Raw genomic sequence first — 21,965 nt, forward strand, 5'->3', positions numbered from 1 at the left:
TGAGCTTTGGCTGCTGTTGCTTTCTGTCTACTAACTCCCAATCCCATTGTCTTTCTTCCAACACAGGGAAGACATCCAGTTGAAGACACCTCACAGTAAAATTAATGGACAGCCAAAAGGAATTTCCAGAGTAGAGTGCCGACTAGGTTCAACGTCTAGCTCTCAGGGGGCCCCCATGAGTCCTGCTAGACACTCAAATGTTAAGAAAGTGTCTGGAGTGGGTGGAACAACCTACGAAATTTCAGTATAAAAAGAAATTCGTAATATAAAGAGCCATCCGCAAACCCAGCCATGAAGCTAGGTGCACTGTGAAGAGTCACACAATAATGCCAACAAGATGAAAAGTAGGAGCAGCAGCTGATGGTGACCTTTCTGTATTATTTTGTGTTGTTTTTATTAAAAAAAATACATACACACAATCTTTTTTTTTTCCCCTGGCCAAATACCAGCTGCAGCCTTATTCTTGAAGGAATCAGACTTTGTACAGCTCATTGGAAACTATCCTGAACAGACAATTGGGAACTAATTTAACATCTACTGATGTATGGCACCACAATTCAGAGGGGTTTTTTTGGGTTTTTTGTGTGTGGAAGAGAATGGGAAAGCTATTGTGCGTTTGTCTCTGTCCACCAAACCTTGTCATGTGGACATTGTCGTGCTGTGGTCTAAAAACAATTTCATGTGGGCTTAGTGTTTTCTCTTAAACTCTCCAGGGTTGACGGAAAAGAATATGAAGGAGCGGCTGGGCCCAACAAGGGTTTTATATATTTGGGTGGGGGTTTGGCCTACAAGTGATCAAACTGTTCAATTGTTTGGAGAAGTTGAGTATGTAGCAGTCCATTGCCCCCAATCAGCAGGGTTGGCTTGTTCCTTGCCTACAATGGTTTCTGGTTCATTTCCGGGGAGAATGCAGATTCCTTGTGCCTGTCCTCATGTTCATGAGGACAGATCTGCTTCTTCCATTGGAATGAATGGGGAAGCTCACAGGTACATTGAAGGTCATGCGCACAAGTGGCCATGTATGGATCTCTGCATTGATGAGCAAACACATGAGGAAGGACTCCCAAGTGATGCTGATTGTATCCCTCTTCAACTGAAGGAGGCCAGTGGGTTCCCAGTAGTCATCTAACAACCATCTTGGAGACTGGTCTATATGGGCAAAATAAGGAAAGGGGCGGTTTTTTAGTTACCCTATTTCCATTTGTGGTTGTGTAGGAGATTGTGTGTCAACAACTGCATCTGTCCATGTCCTAGAACTGTTAAACAAGGAACTTCCATTCTTCCTTGGACAATTTTAGGTAGGTTTTTTTTTTTTAAAAAAGAAAAAAGCCTGTCTTGCTCGAGAGTGGGAGAGAGAGAATCAAATATTCAGATGGTAACCTATTAATGTAAACAGCCATCCTCCTTCCTCCTCTTTTTGTGCTACTGGAGATGGGCTGTAATACAGTGTGTTGTCTTGCACAGGTGCAGTGTGTATAATCTCAATGCAAGGTATTATATGATCTGTTGAAATTTGCTGTGTGTGTGTGTGTGTGTGTGTGTGTGTGTGTGTACGCACATGATTGCGTGCGTAACTGATAGTGTGTGATTGTCAACCAGGCACGTGCTTGTAGGAGATAAATTTTGCTTGCCTGATGATCAGTGAACGCTAAATATTTAGAGACAAGTCAGGTATATTCCAGTGCTGGTGCTCACACTGGCTAGAGCTCACATGAATGGGAATTTGGAGACAAAAAAAAAATCCTCGAGCGACTTGTTTACAAAGATTCAAGATGTTCATTCTCTGAATTGGAAAGTGTTTCTTGCCCTGCCGCCCCAGAGTTGTCAATAACGGACACTATTGGATTTGCACGTTTTTAGTTGTAAAAGCATTGCATTTAGGGACCTGATGCTTAACGTGATTGCCTTAAACCTTTCTTTTTTATTATTCAAATGATTTCTTTTATAAGTGTCCCTAAGTGAAGGGGTAAGAATTTTAAAAAAGTTTAACCTCTACATCCAGGTGTATAAATGAGAGGGGACGCCAGAGACCATTTGCAGGAGACCTGAATGAGATTGTGACTACAGTGCAGGAGGTAAATCCTGTTCTATTTACCAATTAAAAATAGCCTCCATTAAGTTTATATTTGCTCTGTGCAGGGAAACCTGGAGGTTTTCCCTTGCAGCACAACCACCAGCTATGAGGCAAGGGAGTCTCCAAATAATAACTGAAACAGTGATGTCAGGTGCCAGTCGAACTGGTAGGGTAGAAGGCAGGGAGGCCAACAGCAGGTGGCGCCAGAGCAAATGACAAGCAGAGCCAGCTTATTCTATTTTGTCCCTATCCTCCTCCCTACTGTGTTTTACAAGGGCAACAGTTAGACTAGGGCAGAGGAAGGTGACAGTCAGTGCAACCGCTGGGTTGGCTGCAAGTAAGGAGGGAGGCAGGTAGGGATTGGCTGAGGGCAGACTGAGGTTGTTGGGGCAGTACCCCATTTGCCCTAATGGACCAACAGCCATTGAGTGGAAAAGTTAGCCCCTGTTTCCTCAGCAGAAGATGGAAAGATGCCTTATGCCTTGTATGTGTTCATCTAGTATTATCTGCCCTGACTGTCAGCGGCCCACCAAGGGTCTCATGTAAAGAGTCTTCGCCATTGGCTGATCCTGCCACCCAAATCTTTTTCAAGCTGCAGGTGCCTGGAATTGAACCTGTCTCTACCACTAAGCTAGGATCTCACTGCAGCGCCAACAATCCTGATCTCATTCTTGCCCCCTCCCTGCATTGCTGCATTTAATCACGCACATCAAATTAACTAAACGTGGCAATAAATACAAACACACACAGCTTCAGCGGACCATGCAGCCAAGTCACGTCCAGCCGACTCTCGAAACAGCTCTGCTTTCAAAAACTTGAGTGTTTTGTTTTAGCATATTTAGGCCCTCTCAGTCGAGAGCCCTTCAGCCGGCACTGGCACCCAGCAAATTCACACAGCTGGTGACAGCCACAGCTGGCTTCCTCTCTGCAGGGTGGTTTTGATAGAAGAGGCATGGATCCTGCTCTGGGGCATGCTTCCGGTTCTTCTGGTCAACCACTGATAATGAATGGGATCCATGCAGGCGGGGAGTGGTCAAGTTAATCCTTTCCTCCTCTGCTGCCACCAGAGGAAAATCCTTAATCTGGAGGTGAGGTTTGCATTGGAAGGAAAGTTACCATTGATATCAATGGTGGGATTTCCTCCCCAAGTCAATGCATGCTTCAGAAGTGGGGAGGGCCATACTTCAGTGGTGGAACATATGCTCAGTGGTGGAACATATGCTCTGTGTGCAAAAGATCCCAGGTTCAGGCCCCAGCATCTTTGGGTAGGACTGCAACAGAGCCCTGCTTATGACCCTGTAGTGCCGTGACCAGTCAGTACGGACAATACTGAGCTAGATGAGCCAATGATCTGACTCAGTATAAGGTGTTCCTAAGAAGGTTTTCTCCCCAGGATGGCCACATCGCAAGAGGAAATTGAATTCCCCCCTCCTCTCTTCTTAATCCCATTATAAATGGGTCATAGTCCGCCCCCAGCCTCCAACTGATGGATTTTGCATTTGACTAAACCTGCAGATCAGATGCAAAGATGTATTCAACACCATGTCTGGTTTGAACCTTCAGTGCCTTTTAAGTTTTCTTCTCTCATACTTGTTTCATCATTCTCCCAACTGTTTTGGTTTCTTAGAAGAGGGGAGTGGGGGGACTGCTAAAAGATTCTAAAGAGGAAACAAAAAAAGGCTGCAAAGGTTCTACGTCTAAACTGCAGACAACCCCCCCCCCCAAAAAAAATGTTTCATGGGAATGACACAGGATTTTGCACCTGGGTAAGCACATCGCTCTATGAGCATTCTGGATCAGGAAATGTTTCATGGCACCTGTGGGTTTGTTTATTTGTTTTGTCATTAGTCTTCGTCTTCTGAAGCCAACTAGCCCTGTGGTTCCGTCTGCCTAGGGTTCTGCTAAAGGGTCGGTGCAGTGGACGCCATTTCTCAAACTAGAATTTTGAGACCCAGGAGCATCATTCTTATGTTCACGGAAAGGTGCAAGGATATTTATTACCGGAATGATGAACTACCGAGCGAAGTTTCAACAGAACATGTGGGCAGTTTTGTGCCATCTCTAATTTGGAAACAGCGCAATGTCTAGCAAAATGAATACAATCTACTCAGTGCGCACCAAAATGTGTGGCATCTCTGGTCCTGCCATCCAAGAGAATAAGGGTGGAGGAATCATAGAAAACTGGTGAGGTGCAGATGGAGGAATGTACACATGTACAGCTGTGGTATGTATGTGTGAGTGGCTGTGCATGCACAGATCTGCCGCCCGAGTGCATGTATGGTTCTGGAGACTTGTGTGAGCCTGCTCTTGCTTCCCTGTAACTGCGCACAGGATCACAGCCTGGGGCTGGACGGCTCATGCCTGCAGACTTCACATGGGTATACGTGCCAACAAAATATATGGAGCTAATTTAGTACCAGAGCATGAACTTGGTCCAAGTGTTTCAGCTGATCAGGGTCATAGAACAGCACATGGAAATTAGACAATGAGTTAAGTAAAGGGACCCCTGACCATTAGGTCCAGTCGTGGCCGACTCTGGGGTTGTGGCGCTCATCTCGCTTTATTGGCCGAGGGAGCCGGTGTACAGCTTCTGGGTCATGTGGCCAACATGACTAAGCCGCTTCTGGCGAACCAGAGCAGCGCACAAAAACGCCGTTTACCTTCCCGCTGGAGCGGTACCTATTTATCTACTTGCACTTTGACGTGCTTTCGAACTGCTAGGTTGGCAGGATCAGGGAACTGTTGCAGAGATTCAAACCGCCGACCTTCTGATCGGCAAGTCCTAGGCTCTGTGGTTTAACCCACAGCGCCACCCGCATCCCATAGACAATGAGTTAGCCATGTCCATTAATTTCAGTGGGTCTGCTCTGAGTGGGGTTTACCATTGGATACAAGCTGTGGCTTTGCACTACGCTGGTGAGGTGGTTAAAATTGTTGCAGTTTTAAAATGGGACAGTGAAAAACAACAGTGGTGTGCAGAGGGCTGCCTCGGGATATTGGAGCACCAGTATTGATAGTGCTTAGTGTTCGAAGACAGGATGTGTGTAATTAGACTACAATGTCACAGCAGGCAAGGGGGTGAGGTCCTCCCTTTCGCTGGCCCTGGCAACCTAGCACCTGATCCTTTGCATAATAAGCAAACTCCATGATTTTAGGGGAAAGACAAATGTAATGTTTAAGAAGCAATGCGACTAGCCTGGGAATCCTTTTACAGTACTCAGTCCAACCATAACGACTCCTTGTCTCCAGGGCAAAACTCTGAAACATAATAATTCTGAAAGTCTGCATCCAAAGTTGGCTGGCTGTTCATGATGCTGATTGGCTGGCTTACATGACATCAGCAAGAAATTTGTCCCTTCCCAATTCTTTGGGATAGTTTTGCACCTACAGCAACAACAGTGATACCTTATGTTGTGACAAATACATTGTGTTAGAAGCATTCATGGCCCCAGGGCCCACTTCTGCCCTGCAGAAGAAGATTAACTGGTGCTTGGAGATTATTAGGGCATATAATTCCAATTGTACTTCATCTGCTTTGGTAATCTGTTTGTTTCCAGGCTCAATTTAACGTGGTGATAATTGGCCTTTGAAACCCTAAATGGTTTAGGACTGGATTATCTCAGAAGCTATAGTACCTGCTTTTGTGTGAATCTGCTCAGGCTTTGTAATCAGCCTTACAGGCCCTGAATCTCTACAATATTGTCCATATGTGAGATCTGGCAGGGAGTGCAGGGCATGAGATACAGAGCCTTTTCTGTGCTGGCACCACAATGAAGAAACTCCTTTTGGGGCAAATTTGTTAGGCTCCCTCTGTGCCTTTCGATGGATGGTAATATATTTTCATTCAAGCTAGAATTTAATTAGTGATTAGCATTTAGTAATTTAATTCATTACAGTGTGGGTCTTTTCCTGGAGTTTTAGTACTGTTGTCTTTTGATTGTTGTTTTGATGGAGGTATTATTCTACTGTTTTGTTTTCCCTTTTTGGTAAGCTGCTTTTGTTATCTGTTCATGGTTTGTATTCTGTTCTGTTCCTAAAATAACTGTGCAACCCTATGCATGCCTACTCAGAAGTAAGAGAAGCAAGCCCATTGGTAGGCAAACTAAGGCCCGGGGGCTTGATCTGGCCCAATCGCCTTCTCAATCCGGCCCACAGACAGTCCAGGAATCAGCATGTTTTTACATGAGTAGAATGTGTCCTTTTATTTAAAATGCATCTCTGGGTTATTTGTGGGGCATAAGAATTCGTTCATATATTTTTTCTTTTCAGAATTTAGTCTGGCCCCCACAAGGTCTGAGGGGCAGTGGACCGGCCCCCTGCTGAAAACGTTTGCTGAGCCCTGCAAGCCCATTGAGTTCAGTGGGACAATGCGGCTGTGTATGAGCTTGCAGACTAATCTCATCAGATGCATTGTGAATTCAATGAAGAGGGTTCTCAGGGTCATGAAAGTCTGTATCCTAATAAATGTGTTAGCATTTAAGGTGCCACAAGATTTATTGTGGTTTTGGCTTCAGTAGGTTAGGGATAGCTAAATCATTCAGTTTCTGGACCATCTCACTTCCATAAGTGTTCACGCAAGTCCCTTCTGCTATGCCCTGTTTCTGCATTCATCTTCAATTAAAAAACAACTGCTCAAAGGTTTGCGTTTAAGTACATATTTAAATATGTATCTTTTGAACACATTTTCTATCAAAATATGCATTCCTATTTTGATATTTTTTTTAAAAAAACTAAAACTTGAGAGCTGCAATGCAAAATTTGGCAAAATGCAAAGACGAATGGCTAGCTGTGTTCCCAGAGTTGTTGCTATGTACTTAACAGATTTGGGACATGGGCCCAAATACACAGAAATGCATAAAATTAGCATATGCTGATTTGTATGAATAGAGTCAAATTTAAAATATAAATGTCACAAGCTAGCTAATTTCCCACTCATTCCCACTCATTGCACCCAATTCCCCTTCCCTCACCTCCATTTATTAACCCCAAATCATCTCTAGACAAAGCCACCTCAAATCAATTTATCATCCTCCAATAATAATAATGATGAAACACTCAAGAGCACTTAGGAAGACATCTGAGGCCTTGTCAACCCATCTGTGACAACACCTCTGTTTGTTCCAATCCACACACTAGGTTAGGTAAAGGTAAAGGGACCCCTGACTATTAGGTCCAGTCGTGGCCGACTCTGGGGTTGCGGCGCTCATCTCGCTTTATTGGCTGAGGGAGCTGGGATACAGCTTCCGGGTCATGTGGCCAGCATGACTAAGCCGCTTCTGGCAAACCAGAGCAGCACATGGAAACGTCGTTTACCTTCCCGCTGGAGTGGTACCTATTTATCTACTTGCACTTTGACGTGCTTTCGAACTGCTAGGTTGGCAGGAGCAGGGACCGAGCAATGGGAGCTCACCCCGTCGCGGGGATTCGATCTGCCGACCTTCTGATCGGCAAGTCCTAGGCTTTGTAGGTCCAACTAAATTCTACTCAGAGTAGACACATTGTAATGAAAGCACCTAAGTTAGCCATGTCCACTAATTTCAGTGGGTCTACTCTGGGTATGTCCACAATCCATTCATTCAAGCGTCATCATTCACACTGGTTCATACTGGAACTCACAAAGATGGAATCTTGCCTCAACCACAGACACAACCAAACTAGTGCAGAAGCCTCCGTTGGATTTTTTTCTTAATGTTTAAAAGCACACACAATAAGGCAGCAAATAACTTAGGCACGTGGCTGCTAATTGATGTGCTCTTAAAACTTATTTTTAATATGTAAAAGGGGCAGCTGGTGCACAGAGAGACTGACAGCGGTGCCAGTTTTTGATTCACTGCATTGCACTCGTGTCCTTTCAAGCTATGAAGCCCAAACGACTGAAAGGCCTTTATCTATTATGTATTGACTTCACCTTTTAACTGATTTAGGATGCAGCCTAGTTTACTGAAATGTCAGCCAAGTGATAGCAGTGCTTACCTGTCTTTGTGGGGGAAATATCAGCTACAGATGATTGGTAAAGGTTAATTTCAGTGTTGCCCACTGAAGAGACACACCTGAGACTTCAGAATACCTGCTTAAAGTTAAGACCATGGGTAGGCAAACTAAGGCCCAGGGACCGGATCCAGCCCAATCACCTTCTAAATCTGGCCCACGGACAGTCCGGGAATCAGTGTGTTTTTACATGAGTAGAATGTGCCCTTTTATTTAAAATGCATCTCTGGGTTATTTGTGGGGCATAGGAATTCGTTCATTTCCCCCCCCAAAAATATAGTGCAGCCCCCCACAGGTCTGAGGGACAGTGGACCGGCCCCCTGCTGAAAAAGTTTGCTGACCCCTGGGTAAGACTATGGACACAGTATCTAATGCTAGTCCCATGCAGAGCAGACCCATTGAAACGGATGCACATGACTAATTTTGGTACATTAACTTCAATAGGTCTACTCCGAGTAGCACTTAGTTGGCTAAAACCCTATTTTTATGTGGGGGTTGGGTGATTCTGAAGCTTTCATTGCCAAGCTGCAGTAGCTGTAGGGATAGAGGTTGAAAACTGAATGCATTTGCGGGAGACATATCATTAGGTTAAGATGTATGATGGATCCGTGCGCACACAAGCTGCAAACAGTACCTTGTTAAATCCAGACACAAGACTCCTCTGGGATGGGGAGATACATTTCATATTAATAGGCTTATGATAGCCCCAGATTCCCCCCCCCCTTCTTCTTCTTTGAAGTTTGCATTTAAAATAGCCTGAATGGCCCAGAGACGACAGTAAATTATTCAAATCTTCCTGGAAGTCTGCATCTGCAGATTAGCATTAACCTGAAAAAAGGCAGAGGCACCCAGTTCTGCCCTATTTCTGTCTAATGCTGTGATTCTAAATACATCAGCTAAGAAGAAAGGCCCAGAGAGTTCAGCACGGTTTTGGTGCACGTACCGGTTAGGACGAGCTTGTCAGGTGTCAATCCAGAGATTCCTTCCGTTTTGCTAAATTTGCCACTGAATTGGGCAGATTTATGGTGGCGAACAGGATTGCAGGGGTGTCCGTGGCAGGTGGGGAAGGGAATGGACAAAAGGTGGAAGGTTGTGGAAAGACAGGATAATTTCCCGAATCAGTAATAGATTTAAATAAGATACCTTTGGATCAGCACTTAAGCTTTGGATCTCTTATGGTTCCAATCATACTTATAAAACTTGTGTCACAAACATCACTTGAGCGAGAGGCTGCACATGGCACCCTGTATGAACAGGGCTGTTGCATCCCATAAAAGTTTACAATTCATAGGTGCCAGTTTTGATTCGCAGACAGGCTCTGATCCAGCCAGGCTTGTCTCAACCAAGGTGCTCTGAAGACCTGAAGGGGTTGTTTCTCTGTGTACTGATTTGGTCTCTCTCTCTCTTTTGTCAGTAATATTATTTATTGCATTTGTTTGTTGTCTTGTTTAAAAAAAAAAATGCTGCAGGGCAACTTAACAGGAAGATAAAGTACCAACAGATAAAATAAAAGCCAAATAATTTTTTTAAAAAGAACACTGCCATATGCTTATCCAAAAGTAGAATTTAAAAAATATGAATCCTATCCCACCCTGCTAAAAGCTGAGCACCACAATTAAGGCTAGAATCACGCAGAAGTATGATTTCAAAACTATAAACCACCAATAGCCTGGGTAAATAAAAATGTCTCTTAAGCCAGTGTCTAAAAGGTGACAATAATGATGCCAGGGCATAATTGGCAGTGGGGTGAGCCCTGAAATAGCCCGTTCTCCACTGAAAAGAGCCTGTTCAGCATCAACTGTAAGCAGGGCAATTTTGGGGAAGGACAGAGCAAGAGAAAATGGAGGGAATTGCTTCTCTTCCTTTTGGTTACCCAATTAGCTGACGATTGCTGAAGCAAAGGGTAAAGGTAAAGGTAAAGGGACCCCTGACCGTTAAGTCCAGTCATCTCACTTTACTGGCCAAGGGAGCCGGCGTACAGCTTCTGGGTCATGTGGCCAGCATGACTAAGCCGCTTCTGGCGAACCAGAGCAGCGCACGGAAACGCCGTTTACCTTCCCGCCGGAGCGGTACCTATTGATCTACTTGCATTTTGATGTGCTTTCAAACTGCTAGGTTGGCAGGAGCAGGGACCGAGCAACGGGAGCTCAACCCATTGCGGGGATTCGAACCGTGGACATTCTGACCGGCAAGCCCTAGGCTCTGTGGTTTCGACCACAGCGCCACCCGCGTCCCAAAGCAAAGGGTATCCCGTATTGTATGACTCAGGGCATATGCTCTGATTTCACATACACCCCATTGGATCTTGGCTAACTCTCTTAACTATCAGGGGGACACACACATCCAATCAAGTTCAAGCAAGCTGGTGTGTTTTTCCAGCTCCTGATTGGGTAAAACAAAGGCCGATGTAAGAATGAAGCTACAGTCCTATAATTTGGGAGTCAGATCCCATTGAACTTGGTGGGGCTCACTTGTATGGGATTACACAGTCATTTATTCCGGTTGGTTAAATTAAATGGAGTCACCTATGGGGGCCATAACACAACCTGCCAAAGATGTAACTTGGGTTCCCTTCATTCTGGTGTTCTACACCAGCCATGGATTCTTTATTATGATCAAGGCAGAATAAGCTGACAGTAAATGATCGAGTGCAGGTAAATCTTAGTTTTCTCAAAGCCTGTACTTCAAACACCCTTTCAAGTAAATCTTTGGTGGGAGATGCAGGACAGATGAAAGGAAATGCTTTGCACAGTGTGATAATGGAATATGCAATCGCAAGATGTCTCGGTTACCATCAATGTTGGACAAATTCATGGCAGACCAGGCTATCGGTGGCCAGGAGTCATGAGGGCTAAGTACTACCTCCAGGGCTGGAGGTGAGACTGTATACTGCACTCAGGTCCTGCTTATAGGCTTACAGGTGCATCAGGTTGTCACTGTAAGAAGAGCATGTTGGACCAGATAGGCCTTTGGTCTGATCCAGCAGGAATCTTATTACGTTCTTAAATGTGGTCCGTACAATTCAGCTTTTGCATTGAAGTCTCCATCTTACTGAATAAACAGCAATAGTTTTGCATTACAGATTTTGGGGTATGCCATCCGTCTCCTCCCATCACTGTCATTTCACTGAGCTGGGCAAACTGCAGTATTGTAGCTTGAATTCACGATAAAAGATGCTGAGATTTCTGGCATTATGTGGGTTTTATATTTGCAGGGAGAGAGAGAAAGAGAGAGAGATTAGTTTTGATTTTTTGATTATTATTTTTAACTTGAAGCCTTAACATTTTACTTCTTTGTCTGAATTACCAACAGAGAACAGTTTATGAGAGACGCTCCATGTACTATGTTTCTGCTTGGGTTGAAGACCAGAATTTACCCTGATATGCTTTTTTTTAAAAAAAAATATATATCTAGTTGATGATGACAAAGTAAAGGGCTCTTGCAATGTTAAGGACGGGAGAACAGAGAACATTCCTTTCGGATATATATTTTTCATGGGAATGGCTGACAAGTTTTCAACTGTGTTTTCAGAGGTATCAAAGAGATTCCCAAGGCCTTTATTATTTTGTATATATATATATATAAATATATATATAAGTGAAATGAATTAATCTTTTTTTCGGTAGATAACCTCAACTGTAAAAAAAACCCAACAACCACACATACATGCACACATGAAAACTATGCAGATGTATGCTTTAATGTTGAAAATCCGATATGCAGCAGCAAAGTTGGCTTGCTGAAGAAGGCAAACCCAGGATTGTGTAAATATTTGCCCAGGTTTATTGTATTATTGGGACTACAAGGGAGCCTCTCCCAAGTGAGGACTACATGCCTGTAGGAGGACCCTAAATCAGGAATGGGGAAACTGTGGCTCTCCCAGATGATGGTGGACTACGGCTGCGATCATTCCATGCTATTGGCCATGGCCAACTGAGGTCCATGGGAGCTGGAGCCCAACAGCAACTGGAGGAGTTCCAGGTTCTTCATCCCTGACCAAAATGGTGACCACTAAAGTGTTTGGAGTGATCGACACCAGAGCCTAAAAGATAAAGACAAAATTGACTGGAAGACTGGAGGCAATGTTGTTACCAAGTGCATGGTTTGAGGACCTTGTCGTTGGGATCTCTTTAACAGTCTGTATTTCACCTGTTCTACTACCTTGAATTTTTGGAATGTATCTGTGCAGGCTTTGTGGACCTCCGTCTGTAATTCTAATTTCTGTGGCTCTCAATACATATGTATATATTTTTCAGCTTCTTGAGTTAATGTGGTGGTTTTTTTGAAGGAGGTGTGTAAAACTGCAGCATTTAAGCACTTTGTTTTGACTTATCGACATAGTGGGTTCTGGGAAAGAAGCACAAAAGTACCTCATATTACAATTTTGTATGCGATATAAGGAGCTGTATGCTGAATCAGACCACTGTTCAATCTTGTTAGTCCATTACTGTCTCTTCTCCACTGTTCTGGCTCCAATGTTGGAGGAAGTATGCCTCTGAAGGCCAGAATCTGGGAATCAGAAGTAGGAAAAGTGCTTTTGCTTCTAGGGCCATCTTGCAGGCTTCCTATGGTCAGCTGCCTGGCTTCTGTGAAAACACAATGCTGGATGATGTTTGTATTTTATGTACTGTGTCTAATTAGTAATGGCTCTTGATTGCGCACTATAGTGTCACCAACAAAACACACACCCTGCAAAAAGAAGAAAAGAGGGTCCATATTTGCATAAAATCTGCGTGTGCCGATCTATGCACGTTTAGAAATAATCACTATAATTTAGGGATCTGCCCTGGCCTTATAACATTTGGTTCAGATCTCTCATCACTTCAGGAAGAAGCCCCATCTGTTCTGAGACATTCTGTGGTCTGTCCTAATCGACTCATGTGTCAGGTCTGTAGCAACTTCGTTAAAAACGAAACACCATTTCTTATTATGGGGAATGTTTTAAAAATGTCTGTAACTCCCTCCCGCCTTTTGGCAGAAGTAGATGAAATTTGCACACACAGCCACCAGAGTAGATTAAGCCTGCCAAGTTGCAACCGAATAAATCAAGGGCCTGTGGAAGCCAGGCACATTATGGGTGAGTGGCTCCTATACATGGCAGAAAACACAGCCTTCACATGTTTAAGAGTGGGATACTCTGCTTGGTCCCAACCCCTCCATCACATCACAGTCTCCATCCCCATTGTTTCCTGTGTAGGAGGGGAAACATTGGCCTTGAACATCCTGCCATCAGTTTAGTCTTTAACATTTCAGCGGCTCCCTGTGCATGCCCAAAATTTGGCACCACCACCCCACTGTTCACCTTCCGTTCAGCTAAATTCACTGTGCCCTGTGTCACTCCCTAGGCTCGGTGCCCAGTGTAGTAGAAATGGTTGTGCTACTACAGTGGTACCTCGGGTTAAGAACTTAATTCGTTCCGGAGGTCTGTTCTTAACCTGAAACTGTTCTTAACCTGAAGCACCACTTTAGCTAATGGGGCCTCCTGCTGCTGCCACGCCGCCGGAGCACGATTTCTGTTCTTATCCTGAAGCAAAGTTCTTAACCCGAGGTAATATTTCTGGGTTAGCGGAGTCTGTAACCTGAAGTGTATGTAGCCTGAAGCGTATGTAACCCGAGGTACCACTGTATTAGTCTGCCTCTGCTGCTATACAGTGGTACCTCGGGATGCGAACGGGATCCGTTCCGGACCTCCGTTCGCATCCCGAACGGAACGCACGACGCAACAGCGCGTCTGCGTTTTGCCGCTTCCATGCATGTGCTTGACGTCATTTTGAGCGTCTGTGCATGCGCGAGCGGCGAAACCGAGAAGTAACGCACTCCGTTACTTCTGGGTTGGTGTGGAGCACAACTCGAACGCGCTCAACCCGAAGCGCATTCAACCCGAGGTATAACTGTATTTCCATTGGCTCCCTGTCTGGGAACCATTGGTCCTCCAGATGTTGCTATACTACAACTCCCATCGCTAGTCCATTAGAACAAATGGGGCACAGCCCCACCAAACACTGTTGGTCTTCAGCCAGCCCCCAGCTACCTGCCTTTTTATTTACAACCTGTCCAGACTGGCTGTCAGCTTGCTCCTCTTCAGTCTTGAGTGTTTCCCTTGCAGAACTTGGCATAATGGGGACAAGACAAAAATCAGCTGCCTCTGGCTCTCTCTGTGTTGGGTCAACTATCGGGCTCCTTGCCTTCTGAACTATCGCTTCCAGTGGCCACCTGGCAAGTGTGCCTGATTGGCTGAGAAGATGGGAGTTATAGTTCAACAACATCTGGAGAGTCAAAGGTTCCCCACACCATCATTATGGGGCCCCACACTCCCACTGCTGCTTGGGGAGAGCACAGGGAAACTGGAGCACCAAAAAGTAAAAGCATCAAAATGAGAAGACGTGGAAGAAAGCCTCTGTCTGGAAGCTGCATTAAACACGCACACCCTTTATGCTAATCCCTGCGGACACACTTTGGTGCTATTGTTAGCATCTGTGTGAGAGATGGCCCTGCACGGCCGTCAGGAGGATAATGGGATGGGGTGGAGCAACCGCTGGGCGTAGGAGTAGCACAACCGCAGCTGCACACCAAGTCCTGATTAATATCCAAGGAAGAGGCACACAATTGATAAGACAGAGCTTTGGCGTCAGTGTGTATGTGTGTCCCTGGACCAAAACAAATATGAGTTGGGGATCGTTGCAATGTGGAGTGTTTTTTTTGTCCAGCCTCTAAGTCTCCCTTCCCTCTGGTTTCCCTCCCCCAGCCTGCCACAGTCAGCTTTCCATCCCTACAGAGCATGATCAGTCCTCAATGGCAATGAAACATACTTGGAGTCAAGAGTGGAATTTATGCTCTTTATTAAGCTTATAAAGGTGAGGAAGAATGGAAGTTCCCCCAGAATGTCTGCTTTATATACATTATTTACACAATGGGCCCCACGTGATTGGCTAATTCTGGGATTCTCCTGTAGGCCAATCAGGTTGCGGATTCTCTTCCAGCTGGAGCTGGATTGGGTGGCTCCTGTGGACCAATCAGACTGCTGCATTCTGGATCCTATTGTTCTAGGACCAATCAGACTGCTGCATTTTGGATCCTATTCAACTCAGTACATAACAGGCAACACACCCTTTTATTTCCACTGGTGGTCTGTGTTCATTAGGACTGGTAGGGTGGAAAGCAGGGAGCCCAACAGCAGGTGGCGCCAAAGCCAACGACAGGCACAGCCAACTCATTCTAGTTTTGTCCCCATCCTCATCTCTGCTGAGTTCTGCAAGGGGCAGCAACGAGCAGGAGGAAAAGGTAGCTGACAGGCTATATTGAGTTTGGTTGGAAGCAAGGAGGCAGGGAGATGTTGAACTGCAATTCCCATCACCCCTGCTCATTGGTCAAGCTAACTGTGGCTGTTGGGAGTTGCCCCAAGATGTTGCAGGACCTTGGCTACCCTTGGGAGACAGTGTCAGCCATGGCTCCAACCTTTAGAGAGTACTGCCACCATTAGAACTGTCATGGATTTAACATGGTGGTAAAAATTCTCCGTAGGGAAAATGCTGGGAAATGGCAACATGTTCATCCAAATTGAACGCTGCCCTTTTTGTACATTCCAAAATATATGTACACGAAACTTTGGAATTATTTCCCCTCAGACAAGACATTTGTTTAAAACACAGTATGGTGTCGCTCAGCAGAATGCCAATCAATGTTCGTTTTTTTGTTTTTTAAAAAAAATTGGACAAGGACTTAAAAATTGCTATTAGTGAAAATGATTTCACACGTCTGACAGATCTATTTTTAACGAGGACTCCAATTATGTACTGTCTGATTCTATGAAACAGACTCACTTGTCATTCATATTGAAATATCAGCATTTGTACAATCTAAATCCTTTACAATTGGAAGAGAACCAGCTATAAAAGGCTCAAATGAGTTTGTGTCTGGAAATTATCTCTCGCCAGCATCCCCCAATCTGTTTCAACGTTTTCAAGCAGTCCAGACAAGCTGAACAGCTCTTTTGAGAGTGGGGAGGGTGCTCTCAGGCACTCATTGTATCTGATTACATATAAAACAGGAGTAGCTTGAGAAGGCTGGGGATTAGATTGTCCTTGCACTGGAATGATTAAAAAAAAAAACCACAAGCGGATTCTTTATCCTATGATTCAAAGCTTTTATGTGTGGCCTGAGATTTTCTGAAACTCCAAAAAAACCTTTTAATGCTTTTAATTTCCATAAATTTGCAATATAATTTGGGCATACAAGTCACCTAAAGGCAGCTTTAAACACAACCCTGCAGACCCCATATCACCTACGGAAAATAAATGTATTCTCTGTTACCTTCTCCTTCCCTCCTCTTTCTTTGTTATGTCCTCTCTGCACCAAATTCTAGATTGTAAACTCTCTAGGGCAGAGCTCTGCCATCTTGTAATATGTTTCATACACATTTATTGCGCTATTGGATTTGGTTGGCATTCATACCTGTGGTACGGGAAAGCAGAGGTACATAAAGGATTCCACAATCATATAATCAGGAAGTCCCTGGTCAAGGTATAGTTTTACACTTTCTACCTTTCGGCTTGCCCACAAGGAAGCATTTGCGGCATCTTGTCTCTTTAATGTTGGGGGGTCTGTATTATGTTCTTCCCATCCTAGTGTTGTCCTGGACTTTCGCCCTTTTACATGCTGGTGGTTTTGAGCCTTCAAAAATATTATTTTTTTAACAACAACAAACAACAACCTCCATTTTAAGTGGGAAAGATCAGTGACAACAATGACAGGGCAGGGCAGTCCACATGTTGCTCCTGTGTGGACAACTCCCATTCTTCCTCCAAAGTGCTTGGGGCGTACCTGGTCCTCTAAAGGACCCCTGGATGGTTAAGTCCAGTCAAAAGGCGATTATAGGGTTGCGGCGCTCATCTCGCTTTCAGGCCCAGAGAGCCAGTGTTTGTCCACAGACAGCTTTCCGGGTCATGTGGCCAGCAGGACTAAACTGCTTCTGGCGCAATGGGACACCATGACGGAAACCAGAACACAAGGAAATGTTTACCTTCCCACCGCAGTGGTACCTATTTATCTACTTGCACTGGCGTGCTTTCGAACTGCTAGGTTGGCAGGAGCTGGGACAGAGCAACAGGAGCTCACCCTGTTGCAGGGATCCAAACCGTCGACCTTCTGATCGGCAAGCCGAAGAGGTTCAGTGGTTTAGACCGCAGTGCCACCCACACTTTTACCCTTCCTTTCTTATCTCCGGACAACAGCCCTATCACGCAGACTAGGTTCAGAGGGTGACTGCCCCCAAAGTCATGCAGCGAAATTCATGATGGGGCCTCAAGTTCTAGTCTTAACACTTGCTACTTCATCATTCTGGCTCTTGCCATCAAATACCATCTCAGACTAGTTGTTCAAACCCTTTGGGGGGCGGGGGCAAGCACAGGTGCCATCACAATACGGCCACCAGCGTATACCCCCTAGAATTAAGTATGGAATGACACACAGAGCAGAAGCATGTGGCAAATCGGTGTCCCCCAACTTCCTTTCGCATGGACCACTTTAAAATTACTGAGGTTTACGGTGGGCCCCTTAATGATTGTTCAGCCAACTGTAGCAATGTAACACTTACAGCAAGATGCTGTAGGGTCATTTAATTAACCTTCTGTTGCTTTTTTATTTCTTATATGCTGCATTTAATTGTATTACAATTTGAACTCCACAGTATTCAAATTGAAATTCAATAAAAGAAACAATAAGACATACAATTAAAAATCAAGATGTCTATTTAATGCAATGCCGTGTACTGCTTCTGGTCTTCAACTGCAAAGTCACAGATATATACTGTGGACCGCTGGGAGGAGCACAGAGAAAATAAACACCTTGGTGCACCTGTAGCAGCAAAAAAGCGGATGCCTTCATTTGCCTCACCTGAAATAAAACATGTCTCTCCTGTATCCCTCTCTGCAGTCACAGCAGGCGCTGTAATACTCCAACGGTTTGATTTTACCTGAAAAGAATCCTTGTAATACACCAAGCCTAAAGTCTGGCCCGGGGACCTAATATGGCCCGCCAGTTGGTTTAATCCAGCCCCCACAGGCAGTTCCTTCCCTGGGTTCTAAAAAAAAGGTCAACAACTTTGGGGTAAAATCCTTTAAATGTAATGCAATAAAAGTCAATGAGGCTTTTTTTGAGCACGTTTCACAATTTGTAAATTTTGTGAGATGCTTTGTCGGATAAAGTTAATATATCTAATGGAACAGGCTCATGCGCCACAGCTTCAGTCTCATGCATGCTTACCTGGGAGTAAGCACTATTGGACTCAGCAAGCCTTATGTCCTTGCCCTACCTGCTCCTTTCTGAACTCCTCTTAACACCTCAAAGCCCACTGTGATGCAACAGGAAGCAAAATTTGGCTAAGTACCAACCAGTCGCCCCCATTTGCCGTAGCAACAAACAGACTGCCCCCCCTTGCTCCCTACAAATACGAAAGGGAATGAGCCTCTCTTTCAGATAAATTGGAGGTAGTAGATTTCACACAGCAAAAAAATCCTTCTGAATGTTTTCCCTCTCCTGTTTGCAGTACACAGTCCTTTTTTTCTAAAATAAATGTTTAGGAGTACTCTCATTTTCCTACTCATATTGAAATACTGCTCCTCAATGAGGCCAAACTTAGATTCACGAAATGTTTAGGGGCATGCGTCCCCCCAGAAAAAAAGCACTGGCCATGCACATATATGCTGCAGAAAATGGCAGCTTACTCAAATCAAGCGTTTTGGGTGTGTGTATGGGGGTTTGATATTTAACAGTCACATCATAAATTTACATTTATTGTGGCCTAAACTCTCGTGGATTAGAGGCCACTTCAAGTAGGCTTACTTGAAGTGGCCTCAAATCTACAAGAGTTTACGCCACAGTAAATTAAAATTGTTTATGTGGCTGTTAAATATCAAACCTCTAGGGGTCACTGTTGTTTTTAAAAAGAAGCAAGCGAAAGGAATTCTATAATTTCAGCTGAATTAAGCTAGCCTCCTGTTATGGTTTATTTATATACAGTGGTACCTCGGGTTAAGTACTTAATTCGTTCTGGAGGTCCATTATTAACCTGAAACTGTACTTAACCTGAAGCACCACTTTAGCTAATGGGGCCTCCCGCTGCGCCACCGTAGCACGATTTCTGTTCTCATCCTGAAGCAAAGTTCTTAACCTGAGGTACTATTTCTGGGTTAGCGGAATCTATAACCTGAAGCGTATGTAACCTGAAGCGTATGTAACCCGAGGTACCACTGTACTGCTTTTTAATCCAAGGCAACACTCCTGAATGAAGAAGGTCTACGAAATGGTTTGATTTTAGAAAACCACTCCTCTTGCATCACCAGTGTTTTGCCATCAACTGTGGTACAGGCTCCCTCTCCAGACCCTGTGTTTTGTTTCACATTCTTCATTTAAGGAAGTTTGACATTAGAATACCAAACAAGAGAGCCTGCAGCAGTAACCACCCTGTCTGGGTATCCTATATCATATTCTTGAGTCCCAAATCCAGCAAAGATAGAAAAAAGAACATTAAGAAAGAGAGTGGAGGAAAGGTGGAGCAAGCCACAAAAAAACACACACTCAGAAATGCAGGGGTGGGGAGAGAGAGTTGGCCACATCTGCACCATATATTTAAAGCTATCTTATATCAAGGCTTCTCCGAAGGTACCCTGGGAACTGTATTTGTTAATATTTCCCGTGACATCTATCTGCATCCTTTAAAAAAACTAGAGTTCCCAGGATTCATTGGGAGAAGCCAGATTGTATAAGAGTGCTTTAAATGTATGCCGTGATGTGACATGTTATCATCACACCTGTAATATACTATTTGTTCTTTCACAAGCACTGCAGCAAAATGTTGCAGTGCAGAGCACTCCCGTTCAGGGTTATTCCACTCAGGCTACTGCTTCTCATTTCTTTCTACTCCCCACCACACCTGCTCTAGAGTAAGTCTGTGGTGTGTTCTCACTGAGTCCTCATTGGGCTGTTCTTGGGTTGTCAACCTCTCTTATCCTTCCATAGAGCACTAATAATAATAATAATAATAATAATAATAATAACAACAACAATAATTTCTGCAAACCTGAGGCCTCCTGCCAAGATTGCTGGTATCTCCCTCTTGTGCATGGGTGGTGCTGTTTTGGCTTCATGAGCAAGGGCACCAATGGCACTCACAACCTGAATATTGGGATTTGATGAAATGGTTTATGATTGGCTGATAAAGTGGCTGGGGAAACCCAGTCAGATGGGTGGGGTATAAATAATAAAATGATGATGATGATGATGATGATGATGATTAGAGCTTGTTGACTGCACACACACCACAGATTCAAATCACAATCCCCCAAAGAGCCCTTAAGAAGTGTAGTTTGTTGCAGGCGCTTTGGAACCGTCGCTCTGTCACAAGTAAGTTATAGTTCTCAGGATTCTTCTGGGGGTGAGTGGGAGGAAAATTGCTTTAAATGTATGGTGTATATCAGGCTTCCTCAACCTCGGCCCTCCAGATGTTTTTGGCCTACAACTCTCATGATCCCTAGCTAGCAGGACCAGTGGTCAGGGATGATGGGAATTGTAGTCTCAAAACATCTGGAGGGCCGAGGTTGAGGAAGCCTGGTGTATATGCAGTCAACAGGTGCCATTGGCCAATCATAATAATTTCATCTAATTCCACTATTCAGCCAAAACCTTACCTGTGTAGTCTAGACTTTTCTGGTGTTTAGTGCCAGAATGACTATATCTTGGGTTGCCAGTTCCATTTTATTTATGATATAGTGGTTAGAGTGTCAAACTAGGAACTGGTACACCAGGGTTCAAGTCTTCACTTGGCTATGAAGCTCACTGGATGACCTTGGACCAGTCACTGCCTTTCAGCCTAACCTACCTCACAGGGTTGTTGTTGTTGTGGTGGTGGTGATTAAATGAGATGGGGGAAAACAATGTATGCCAAATTGAGCTCCTTGGAGAAGAGGGTGGGATATAAATGCAACAAATAAATGCATTTCTATTATTACAATTTTACTATTTTATCATTTTAACTTGTACGATCCATTGAAACAGATTTGTAATAGTTGGTATACACAGTGCTTTTTTTCTAAAAAAATGTTTAGGGGTACTCTCATTTTGACACAAGAAAATCACCATCATCTAGTGTGGATTTCATGCTCTTTATTCAGCTCATAGTGGTGAGGAATGAAAGTTCCCCCAAAATATCTGCTTTATATACATTATTTACACAATGGGTCGCACATGATTGGCTAATTTTGGGATTCTCCTGTAGGCCAATCAGGTTGCGGATTCACTTCCACCTGGAGCTGGATTGGGTGGCTCCTGCGGACCAATCATACTCCTGCATTGTTTTAGGACCAATCAGACTGCTGCATTCTGAATCCTATTATTCTAGGACCAATCAGACTGCTGCATTCTGAATCCTATTGTTCTAGGACCAATCTGACTGCTGCTTTTTGGATCCTATTCAATTCAGTACATAACAATTTTATAGTTCAAATCGGGGGAAATAAATACAGTAAATGGACAAAAGTACAAAGATTCACAAAATGTTTAGGGGTATGCGTACCCCTGCGTACCCCAGAAAAAAAGCACTGGGTATATAAATAAATAAATGCAGAGAGACCATAATTACCCAAGGGCCACCCTTACAGCTGTTTTTCTTATTTTTTGTGGGTTTCACAAGCAACTGTAGCTCTTGCCACAAAAGGAAGCAAAGAGGAACTGAAAATAACCACAAGCTCTTCTCTTTATTACACGTGTACAATTCCATGCCTTTGCAAAACAAAAAATCATTCGCTCACGGAGGAAGGAGAGGGTGTAGAAGTTGTGACAAGATGTGGTGAAAGAGTGAGAAAATATTGAATGGGATGGGATATTTCATTCACAGCATTCACCTGCCATT

General features: G+C 44.2%; 1 protein-coding gene and 1 long non-coding RNA gene across 3 annotated transcripts in view; one reads left to right on the plus strand and one right to left on the minus strand.

The window, feature by feature from the left end:
- The window catches only part of ZDHHC8 (zDHHC palmitoyltransferase 8), a 125,485-nt gene extending 113,168 nt beyond the window's left edge, over positions 1–12,317 (plus strand). Inside the window, exons 11-12 of one of the 2 annotated variants that reach the window (XR_014559016.1) lie at positions 67–4,563; positions 7,211–12,317. Coding sequence is in view for 1 of the 2 variants with exons in the window: in XM_083717167.1 (XP_083573293.1) it covers positions 67–250 (184 nt within the window). In the remaining variant the exon portion in view is untranslated. Of the gene's footprint in view, positions 1–66 lie in introns of both variants that reach the window. The other variant, XM_083717167.1, reaches the window with a different exon arrangement.
- Positions 11,461–17,017, minus strand: LOC310834301. The gene is made up of 2 exons (XR_014559166.1): positions 16,373–17,017; positions 11,461–12,751 (listed from the first exon to the last, which is right to left on the minus strand). It is a non-coding gene; the product is annotated as an uncharacterized lncRNA (long non-coding RNA).
- Between the last annotated feature and the right edge of the window lie 4,948 nt (positions 17,018–21,965).

Source organism: Podarcis gaigeae, assembly GCF_964106915.1.
Source record: "Podarcis gaigeae genome assembly, chromosome: 16".
NCBI lineage: Eukaryota > Metazoa > Chordata > Lepidosauria > Squamata > Lacertidae > Podarcis > Podarcis gaigeae.